The sequence below is a fragment of the Lycorma delicatula genome, chromosome 1, assembly GCF_047948215.1.
Source record: "Lycorma delicatula isolate Av1 chromosome 1, ASM4794821v1, whole genome shotgun sequence".
NCBI lineage: Eukaryota > Metazoa > Arthropoda > Insecta > Hemiptera > Fulgoridae > Lycorma > Lycorma delicatula.
In genome coordinates, this window is record NC_134455.1 from 226,210,092 (window position 1) to 226,221,991 (window position 11,900).

At 28.2% G+C, this 11,900-nt stretch overlaps 1 protein-coding gene across 2 annotated transcripts; it reads left to right on the top strand.

Annotated features, from left to right (window-relative positions):
- Positions 1 to 36: 36 nt before the first annotated feature.
- LOC142329319 (protein N-lysine methyltransferase METTL21D-like) lies at positions 37 to 10,835 on the top strand. 2 transcript variants are annotated; one of them, XM_075373811.1, is made up of 4 exons: positions 37 to 161; positions 372 to 594; positions 3,693 to 3,888; positions 9,977 to 10,835. In XM_075373811.1, exons 2-4 carry the CDS (start codon positions 437 to 439, stop codon positions 10,199 to 10,201), a joined length of 579 nt encoding a protein of 192 aa, XP_075229926.1. In that variant the 5' UTR covers positions 37 to 161; positions 372 to 436; the 3' UTR covers positions 10,202 to 10,835. The 2 variants fall into 2 exon arrangements, with proteins under 2 accessions (XP_075229926.1, XP_075229918.1); XM_075373803.1 differs by lacking the exon at positions 37 to 161 and having other exon boundaries at positions 365 to 594.
- The last annotated feature ends 1,065 nt before the right edge of the window (positions 10,836 to 11,900 follow it).

Below are 11,900 nucleotides of genomic sequence, written 5' to 3' on the forward strand. Positions count from 1 at the left end.
CATGCACTACTATCTCAGGAGCACTTACACAACGATTAACATTTCAATGGATATTACACTACACGTGGACTTGTCAAATAAGCTCTCACATTGACCCCAAATAAACATAACCTTATTAATCGGAATGGCTAAAGTTAATACCGGCAACAGTCCGACAGTTTGTAAGTGAAATTGACCATTTTAAGGAATTATTTTATAAAATAATCATATAATTCATATACTTGGTGTACTTTATTATAATTAGTAAATTGTTTATACAATTAAAATCAGATCAACGTACATATTAATCTGAATAATTTTTTGTTGTTACTAACTTATTTTGTTACTTAACTAAATAATTACATCCTTGTCGATAATTGCTGTCATGACAGGAGATTTTATAAGGGAACTTCAACTGGAAACAATAAATACTACCCTGAGAATCCACCAGAAAGAAATGGGCGATGTTGGTTGTGTCGTCTGGGATGCTGCAATTGTCTTATCAAAATACATAGAAACATTATCAAATAAAAATAAACTTAATTTAAAGAGAATGAGGGTTATCGAGCTTGGTGCTGGTTTAGGTTGTGTTGGTCTGACAGCTGCTTGTTGTGGGTAAGTTGAATTGGAAAGTATGACAAGTTTTTTTGAGAAATTATAGTGGTTTGGTTAATTCTTTACTTTTATAGTAATAGTTTTAAAAACCAGTGAAATTACCATTTTAGTTATGAATATATATATACATATAATTACTGTGTATTGAGACTATATTAAAGATATTTAGAAAATAGTGCACCGTAATTGTATTATTTTTTCTCAGGTCTTAATAAAACCTTGGAACTTCATATACATTAGCAAGGTATTGATTTAGCTTGCACACAGGTTAAATATTTAAATGTAGAAAGGACAAATTGTTAAACAAAACCAATTGATTCTACCCAAGTTTGTAATATAAAATGATTGGCTAGTACTTACTCTTGTTTCACTCGATTTTTTTTAAACATTACACTCTTAAATTTTATAAATTAATGAAGTTTCAGGTTACTTCAAGATATTTTGTTAACTACATAAATTAATAAAATGAAATAAAAATAAGCTCATATCAAATTAGGAAATCATTTTAATTATTCCTTTGGTCAGTCTTTGACTAGAGAACATAAAATATGGCTCAACAGAATTTTTAGTTTGATAATGTAAAATTATTTGTTTTTTTAACAATAATGGGTCAGCATTTATGTAAAAAATAAGTTTCATTTCGCTATGTAAGAAAAATTATATATTTGGTGATGGCAAAGGGAAAGGCAAAGTTTTTTTATGAAAATTCTATATTTCAGGAACTGAAGTGTTGCAGTTGTAAAATTTAATATTTATATAGGCTTTTAAAAATAAAATTGTGCGTATTTCATCGTTTTTCAAAAATCCAATTTAGAGGTGCAAGTTTTTCATGAAACTAATAAGCCAAAGGTGTTGCAGTAGGGAAAATTGGTATTTAGACTTTCCTTTGTAAACAAAAAGGCACATATTTTACCCCATTTCAAAAACCCAATTCACCAAAACTGTGCAGTGGCACCATATTACAAGTAAAAGCCCTCTGTAGAAATGTGATCAAGGCTACACAGCTAAGTTGTTGTGACTTAGAGGGGCCTGTGATTATTCTGAAAACCCCTCTTACAGCATCAAAATATCCTTTTAAGTTCAAACAACTTCAGTTTTCAATAAAGCTATGTTTTTCCATAACTATCAAGTACCAGCTGGTAGGAATTTACCTACAGGAATATTGCTTTACTCATGAACAGTTTTATGTGGCCTGTTCAAGAGTGAGCTCTCTTAACTCTCATTCTTGCACTTGAAGGGAGAACCATTAATGTAGTTTTTGCTTAGAAGTGCTGAATTCAATTTTTTTAGTGTTTTCCACCTACCTAAAAGAGCCCATCGTCCCTGAATGTTAAACATCACTGGTCAACAAAGTTTGTAATGTATAAACATTCGCTGGATAAAACCAACCACTAGAAACAGTTTGACAAGACAAAAATCCTCACCAATGTAAATACACCAATTTGCCAGTATGCCCACTAAAAATAAACCTCTAAATTATGATAGAATTTTAATAAAAGTCTAATGTTTTTGTTTTGAAAACTTATTCTAGGTACAAATCCAAAATCCACATGAGCAAAGCTGCAGGCAAAATCTAGTTTTTGTATAGAAAAGTGTTAGGACTTCTATCTAAGGCACTTATTAACAATGAAACACCTACAGTATTAATTTTATTAAAGCAGATGTGTTTGTTGGGTGCCATAATTCAACAGTCATGGGTGACCTTACAAAAGAGATAAATCACTCGTGAAAATAGCATACTCATTCCGTTTAATAATAATAAAGCATGCCTTGCAAAACTTGGCAACAAAATTGAAATGTTTTTCCCATTAACGAGTCTAACACAATATTATGTTGCATAACGCCAAGCCCTGTGAATCACAGCTACTGCATTAATATTACTTGATATTTAACCCAACAATTGGGAAATTCTCACTCTTGAATCACAGGGACTGGGTGTCTAATAAACATGTATTACCCTCAAAGCAATTAACTCTTGAGTTATAATTAACTAATGTCACTCATACCTCATATTTTACATTCATCTACACTAGACAGTGTAAAGATATAAATTGGCGTTTTCTTTTTTGTGGGAAATGATGTGTTGTATGGTTCTTACTTCATTTAGTAATGGAAATACTTTCACCAAAATTCATTTTAAATGGATATTGTTTAATAATGTATTTTAGTGCTATGATAGTCTCCTCAATAAGAAAAAATGTTTTATGTGCCTGTGTTGCTGACAAGGTATGAAATACTACACTTTCAGTGTCTCACTTAAAAGAAAAATGAAATTTTTTTAAAGCTGTATAAGACATAAATTTGCATTTTACAAATGTCTAAAATTCATTAACAAAATTATAATTTGTATGTTACACTTATTGAATGATTAATGTCTTCAGTGTCTTTAGGTAAGCAAATTTATCTAGTCTTCTGATATAAAGTACAACTTGTAGATTTTTGGTCTTTTGGGATCTGCTACCCCTTATTTGGGTAACATTTGTTTATATAACTGTTACATTCATGGATTGCTTGTCTTGAATATGTTATTAATTAGAACCCGACAACCGAATGGTGATTGGGGTACCAATAAACTATTAGGTTTAAATTAACTTGATTTGACTACTACTTGAGTTATCAAACTCCCAAACAAAAGGTTGATTCTAACCATATACCTGTATCACTTCAACACATATTTCACTTGTTAAAAATAGTGAATTGACTTATTAAAAACATGAAAAATGTTTTTGTATTGTTTGTTTGTAACTGATTACTAGTTTCATTATATGTTTCATAAGTGTAGTTGATTGTTGTGTGGATTTTCTTCAGTGGCGCTATTTCCATATATGATTTTTTATTTATTGTTATATTATATATCTATCGTTTTTTGATTTTTTTATGCTGGAATAAAATATTATTTATGGATGAATACCAACCATAAGTAATATTTTATTATGTGCCCAGGTTTTCATATGTAAAAAAAAATTTGTTATCTTAACTTTTTATACAAAAATTTACAAAATATCATTCATATTTACTTAAGTTTTAAATACAAAATTTAAACCACATTTAAAATTACTCTTTTTAATATTTAAATTTTATCATTAAAATTTTTACAGCGCTGATGTTGTTATGACAGATTTACCTGAGATATTGCCTTTACTGGAATATAATATCATGGCCAATAAAGATTTATGGCAGAATAAAGGTGGCAAAGCTGTGTCAAAACCATTGAAATGGAGCCATAACTTTTCAGTGGATGATTGGTTTCAACCTGACTTACTGCTTTTGGCTGACTGTGTATATTATTCAGAGGTGTGTGTGTATATAAATACTTCCTAAATTTAAGAATTTTACTTTTCAGTCTTGAATATTTGCAAATATGTGAAAATATTGTAATTTACATCTTTTATCATGCATATCTGTGAACTTTGCTTCATTCTCTAAGCAAATTGGTGAGTATGACTAATCTATCAGCATTTAGGGCAGCAGCACCTGTTTGTGGAACAGTATCATAATTGGATATAACTGTCTTACTCTTCATACATATTGGTTAAAATTTATAAATCTATGATTTTAAACACGTTTCTTTTTTTAATAAAGATACATAACAGTTTACACATTTTTAATTTTACATAAATCATTCCTTATCAAATTAAATTTATTTAATAATATGCATACTTTTCTCCATACAGCGATTCATGAAAATTGTTCAAGACTATTAAATTTCTAATAATAAGTTTTAATTTGCTATTAATTTTCAATCGTAAATTACCTATACATTCTTCTCCTTTGAATTTTAATGTTTTATCAGGAACCATGTTAAAAAAAGTCCTGCTTCATCACCATTAAATATGTCTTCTTCCTTGTAATCATTACATATTCTAGGCCATGAAGTTTTTAACAATGATTTGTACTGAATTGTATATTCAATACCATATGTTGTTCTGTGTAATATGTTGTTTTTGTCATATTTAATATGTTTGTAAATTTCATTTTAAGTGTGTAGAGATTAAGGTTTTTATGAGCTGCATTTAAAGTTTCTATATTGTGATTAATGTCATGTAAAAGGCTTATATTTAATTTTATACTTATGTTACTGTTCATTACAGAATACAAACTTCAGAAACAAATTCTGTTGCTTAATCTGTTGAATCTCCATTTTTTATTTTTTATACTTATGTTTCTGTTCATTACAGAATATAAACTTAAGGAACAAATTCTGTTTATTAATCTGTAAAATCTCCAGTCTTTATTACAATAGTTCAGATTCTGAAAATGTTATTCTGTAAGCTATGTGATTTGTTGCCATATCTAATAATGCAAATAAAGTAACTATTTTAACTGAAAAGATGAGTCCATGTGTAGTATAAATTTAAATTAAATTGATTAGTCAGTTGGTGTATGGAAAGCTAGCTTCTAAACCACCTGCTGTCAGGTTTTAGTTCAGCGTAATTATCTTTATTTTAACTCTTATAATTTTTGTTTAAGTATGTATGTGTCTAATTGTAGCAGGAAAGTATAAACTTATATATAAAGATTAGTAAGGCTCACTTATCAAAGGTTATTTATTTTGGCTGCAAAATTTATTTCATATATTGATGATGTCTCATACTTATTATCATAGGCTGCAAAGAGATTTATTTTTTAATATAGTATTTAGTTACTAATTTCATGTTCTTTTGAATAGAATATACCATTTTGTTTTTAGTTGTAATTCAGTAGTGTGAGTTCTCTCTCTCTCTCCCCTCTCTCTCTTTTTTTTTTTTTTTTTTTTAAATAACCAAAAAACCTTGCAAACTGGAAATTACTCTGAAAAGATATTGATACTTATAAAAAAAAAGATAAATTCCTTTTGCTTCTCCTCTGATATTAAAAAATTTTGAAGAAATTTGGTCACAAGAACCGGAAAAATGTTAGCTCTATTACTTTGCGTGCTGTTGAACTGAAGAAACTAAATTCCTATTTCTGTAGAGCATTACAACCCAGAAGTTTCAAGCAATATAATACGCTATTATTATAATATACTGTTAACAACTCATAAATCTTACAACTTTTTGGATTGTTCTTATTAAAAAGTGAAAACACAATTGCTAAGTACCCTCATCAGCAGCTGGGATAGATTTAATTTCACCAAAAATGGCCAAGCTTTACTTGCTTGTGAATTCAACCTTTCTTTTGTACTCAACCTTGTATATAACTTTATATAAAAGAGTTTTGCTTATTTCAATTTATAAAAATTAGTTCTAATGTATCCCTGAAAAATGGCTTAGTGTTTGCAGTGCAGTTATTAATTTTTTTATGTTCTCTAGAAAAAAGTGTAGGTATGATTGTCTACGATAAAATTATTAAATACAGGGTATATTCAAGTGGAAAGGTAAATAATTTGGGAACTGACTGTAGAGCTTGAACTAAGAAAAAAATTCTTACAAGCATAAGAGTTTGTCTGAAAACACTTTGTTAGCAAGTTTCAGCTGGTGAAAAATTTTGTCTGAATGTCAGGTCCATGGTGAAATGAGGTCATACTGAAATTTTTAAAGTATTATATAAGGGGTAAACTTGTCTTATGTTTTTGATCTGAAAAATCTAATAAATCAGGTCTCAGAACTGTATTTCTTGTAGTGTTCAAGATATCCAACATAAAACAGAAAAAATTTATGATGAAAAACACACTTTTTTTAGATTTGAAGTACAATAAATCTGTTAAATGATTAATAAATGTGTAAATTTTATATCAAGACTTGTTTAGAATTTAATTTTGAGAATATTGATGTAATAAAATCTATAAAAAAAATCAACTTTTATTATTAAAAACAAAACTTAATAGATAAATGTTATGAGTTTGTAAAAATTAAAAACACTTTTTTTTAGTACAATATTTTACCTTTGAAAAATTAAAATACTTTAAATTTACTTTTAAAAAACTACTCACTGCGGTTTATTTTGTAATAATTTACAATAAATGTTTGAAAATCCCACCATTAACATCAACATGCTTTTCAACTCATTTCCTTACAATTTCTGTTGCCATCTTAATATCTTTGAATTCTTTGATGAGGGTAGCATTATTTAAAATGTGACCGATCTTGTGTTTTTTTTTTTATTTTTGCTTATATATCTAATCATTTACAAAAGAATAAGAATGGCTTTAAGCGAGGAATCTGATGTAATTGAATGAAACTGTATCTTAAGGAACTGGATAGCAGTGCTATTTTCCTTTGTATATCAACAAGATAATTAATTTGTAAAGTTGTAATTACATGTTGTATCAAGATGTAAAGTTAAAAAGCTTTAATATACCATTTGGCTTACTGAATGTCTAACTGAAAATCTGATTATTTAGTATGATAATCACTGCCTTTTTCTCAGTTCTGCTTAGTATAATTAGTTATATTGTTTATAATCCTTGAATTTTTATTAAACCAATTTTTCTGATATACCTTCAGTAATGATTCAAGGATCTAGTATTGTACTAGTAACAGGCAAAGAATTTAGGACGGTTTATTGGTTCTGGACTATTCTTGGGACAAGGAAATAATCTAGGTAAGCCACATTGTATTCTGAAGACTTGGTCAGTTAAAGAAGATGATGTATAATTCTTCGTTTGATGATAAATAGAATCTCATGAAGGCTCTTCTAATTACCTTTATGTATGCAATTGCAGTTTATACCGAACTAATGCAGCCAAAACTGCAGCATGCACAAGATGTTAAGATACAGTATACTTTCACCTTACCAGTAGATGTGTACATCACTGCTTTCTATAGAAAATTAAAAAGAAAGTTGAAGAAAGAAAAAACCTTGAAGGAGTCCTGCTTATTAATATTAACAGTATATAAGGTTGAATAGTTTTCTCACTATTTTCCACACTATATTAACTTACCAAATACAATTCATTTAAAGTGTTACTACCAAGATATACTCTCAATAATTAACTATATGACTACATCTGTATAACTATCAATAATTTTATTATTTATGAACATCTCTGTATTTAAATAATGTTTTTATTTTAATTTTGTTTAGTTTTTTAAATATTGTAATTTTTTATTACTTCTTTAAAGTCAAAATGATTATTTGGTTGTTTTTTTTTAGCAGAAACTGACATCTGTATATTTTAAAATTATTTTGTATTAGCCATAGGTGACAGAACAGACCATTGTTCTTAACCTTGCCAGGGGAAAAATAAAACAAATCCCTCCATTTTCTGTACTGGAGACAGAATATATCTGCTACAAAGCACTTATGAATTCATGATTTTTTACCAAAATTATTACTTTAGTAGTTTTTTGAACAGCAAAAAATTTTCATTTCCAATTTATAATGGTCTCTTTGGTACTTTACTATTAGACCAGACATATTTTTCTTTTTATAATTTTTTTGATTTTCTAGTCATAATTAATCATTAGTTAAAATTCTTTTTTCTACCTGGAAATGAACTTTCACATCTTTGCAGGAATATAATCCAGTTATTTCTTTGGTTATCGCAGACAGTATTCATCTAAGGCAGCTAGATCTTTCAGTGCTTAATTAAATAGTATATTTGATCTGTGTTTTGCTTGTTTATTTGAATACTGCTCTATAAAATTTTGTGTATATTTTCCCCCTTTTTTAAACTGTATTATATTCAAGGTTTTTACTTTCTTTGTGTAGAATTTGCATATTGTGCAAACATGCTCTTAGTAGTTATGTTTGATTAATGGCTTATTGTTTTAAAATTAATAAAAATTATAAAGAACTTACTTTCAACATCAAAAATGAAATTTCCAAGAATCTTATGCGACTCCTCCTTGAGAGGAGGGTAGCAGCACCCATTGAGTTAGTTGTGTAAATAGTTTGAAAATGGGAAGAAGATTTTCAGGTAATTTAATAGTGAGCTATTTGTAACTTTTAATCAGTTTGAATGCTATCAGATGCTATTTAATGAACTTTATTTTATGGTTTTCTGACCATTCTGCTGGTCTCTATAGTCTATTATTTAATTTACAAATTATTGTTTATATAGAATGAGTCTTGGTAGATGTTGAACAAAATATTAAATTAACTGTATAATTAGTATTTTTGGTTGTGTGTTATTTTTCAAATGTCTGGATTTTGAATTTATTATTAAATTCTAAAATTGACCCCCCCCCCCCCCCCCCAACTTTTTTGAAGATTCATTAATTTGTTTTTTTAAGTGATCTGCATTATTAGAATGTCTGGAAAGCGTTCATTTAATTTAAGTGAATATGCTGTAATGAACCCAATGTAGACCCTGTTTTATTCCAGTAATGTTAGATGAGAGCTCATATGTTACAACAACAGACAGCGCATTTTATTTATAACTCCAGAAGTTATAAAAATTGTAATGCTTATCATTTTACATCAGAGCAGACTGTTGAAAAAAAAAAAAAAAAAAATTCAATTTCTTCAAAAATATTGCTGTGGCTAATTATATTACTTTGATCAAATGGTAGAGTTACTGGTAGTTTTTAATCTTATTTTACATTGCAATCATATTTATTGTTCCTGTATATAAATTCTCTTACTGAATACAAACAAACTTATTCAATAACATTATACAGACTAACTTATTGAAGCAGTTTCACACCTGTTCAAGACAACTAAGCTAACTACATATTTTCTTTCTGTAAATAATTTTTGTAGTCAAAATTGTACTTTTAGAATGTAAGTTTAAAAAAAAAACACTCTCTAAGCCTTATAATGCCTTATTCTTCAAAAACGTATGTTAATAATGCATGCAACCAGCTTACAACTCTGATTTTATTTACATGTTTACAGACTGATTTTTGTTACTTATATTTTTTTAATTAATTATTGAAGTAAAAATCTTGAAAACTACACTTCGCTCTTTTTTCAAGCATTGTACTCCTCCTAGAAATTACATGAGTATTTCCAAGATGGCAGTTAGCAATGTGGACATGTTTTACTGGAAAATGTAATTTTTTTTATTAGTTTTGGAGAATTGATATGAACTTTAAATACATGTGAAAATTTATTTTCCACAGAATCATACACATTTATTGTTTCACAACCACCTAAAAAAAATTATAAATTTTCAAAAAAAATATATTAAATATCTCTAAAGAGTTAAATGCTGGAATTATTACAAAGATATTAGCTCAGAATATCATCCAAAAGACTCATTAGTAAAGGTTCATTAGTATTACTCATCCAATTACACTCTGGGTTAAAAAGACAGTTTATACTTGGCTTACTGATATAGTTTTATTAATAATCCATAAGTTGTTTGTATGCACTACCTGTAGCTCTTGTGCTTATTGAATTTGATTGATTATCAGCTTTATGTAAGTGTCCTTTTCTTTAATGTAATCTTAAATTTAGATATTTATACATTTTTTTATTTACTCAGTAATATTTTGAATTTGTGATTTTTTTACAGTCTCTTAGTGATTTATTTGCTACAGCTTTAAAATTGTGTAGTGAAAAAACTGAATTAATATTATGCCAGGAAGAAAGAGATAGTGAAAAGCAGAAAGCTATTTGGAACAGTTTTTTAAAGTTACTTGATAAAGATTTTGATTATTATAGTGTACCTGAAAAAGAACAACATTATTTGTTCCATAGTCCTGATATCTCCATTATAAGAGCAAAGAAGAAAGTGTAGTCCTATTTGTTTATTTTTACCACTATATATTTATTTATCTGTTTTTGTGCATTTTTATGTAACAAAATTTAATTTATATTGTACATATTTTAGTTTGATATTATGTATTTTATTTGTTTTTTTAAGAGTACTTAAATATTTATTAAGTTAAATTATTATCCTAGGGAAAATTATGATTTGTAAGTAAAAAAGTATTCTGAAGTAAGTTTTTGAATTTTAAGGAGTTGGTTATTCCACTTTGAAGTGTTTACAGGTAATCAAGAAACAGAAAAAGGTAAAAGTGTTAAAAAGTTTAAAAAAAGTTGTTTAAAGTCTAGTTATTGCTTACCATTATTATTGCATACTATTCCTTACTGTTATTACTTATTCCTTAATATTATTAATAGCAAGCAATTAATTGCCCATTTACTGAAAATATCTCTGAAATTTTACCTAAAGAGATAAGACAAACTTAAATTCAATCTTGATGGTTCAAGAAATGACAGACCTTGATGTAATGTTCCATTACTATAACTTGCGGTTTTCAAACTTTTTTTGTGTACCGTACTTCTGAATTACAGATCAATAGCTTACCATTGAACTATGAAATATGTTATATGACATTAGGATAATAATACAGTTATATCTCAGAATAATAAAGCAATAAAAAATTCCTTTTTTTTAAAGTATGTAATTACTTTATTAAAAAAATTATATCTTACAATTTTTTTATATCATTCTTTTTTATCATTTTTTTTTTTATAAAAGCAATTATTTACTTAACAAAAAAATATTACATTATACATTTACTTTCATTATTGATTACAAAATTGTTGAGAACTAAAAATTCATTGAGAAGGATGGTGCTGCATCATTGAAATAAGTGGGAGATATTTGGTTCAGTTGAACTTAATTTTAACTGCAAATTTGGGTCAAGATTCATTTTATTGCAAAATTTATTTTATTCTATCACCATAGCAGATAATTCAGTTTCACAAAGATAGGTGACAGAAAATGGAATTAGAAATAACTATACTTTTCTGAACAGTAATAGATATTCATTTTAAACAAAATTCACATAATTCTGTTCAGTAAGTTCCATTTCAAACTCCATCACAAAATACAGGGCGTTTCATAATGTTCTTAGGAGTTAAAAAATTCAGTACACAAAAAGTATTTCACTTACCTAAATGAAAGTTGTACGAGGTGATGCAGGGACTCATTGTTAAAATTTATAAATGTTCAATGTGTGCTCCTCTGGTGACATGGCACACATCAACACGAAGGTCTAGCTCTTGCCAAACTCGTTCTAACACATCATTTTGATAGAGTTGATTGCATTGATTATGCGATCTTTTAGCTCAGCGATATCGTGCGGCATTGGTGGGATAAACACGTTATCTTTCATGTAATCCCAGAGAAAGAAATCACATGGCGTGAGGTCTGGTAATCTTGGTGGCCACAGCATAATGTGTTGGTCTTCTTCAGACGCATGTCCTATCCAGCGCCAAAGTAATGTTGTGTTAAGGTACTGTCGAACCTCGTTATGAAAATGGGCAGGACAACCATCTTGCTGGAAAATGAAGTCGTTGAATAGCTGAGGCATAAGCCATAATTGTAACATATCCAGGTATATCATGCGGTTACTGTCATTTCCATAAAAAGGAACGGCCCATACACTGCCTCACGAGAGATCACACAAAAACTGTTTACTTTCAGA

Coding starts and splice junctions, on each gene's coding strand:
- LOC142329319 (XM_075373803.1), top strand. CDS start 365: ATGACAGGAGATTTTATAAGGGAACTTCAACTGGAAACAATAAATACT. Junction 595..3,692: donor CTGACAGCTGCTTGTTGTGG/GTAAGTTGAATT, acceptor AAATTTTTACAG/CGCTGATGTTGTTATGACAG. Junction 3,889..9,976: donor ACTGTGTATATTATTCAGAG/GTGTGTGTGTAT, acceptor ATTTTTTTACAG/TCTCTTAGTGATTTATTTGC.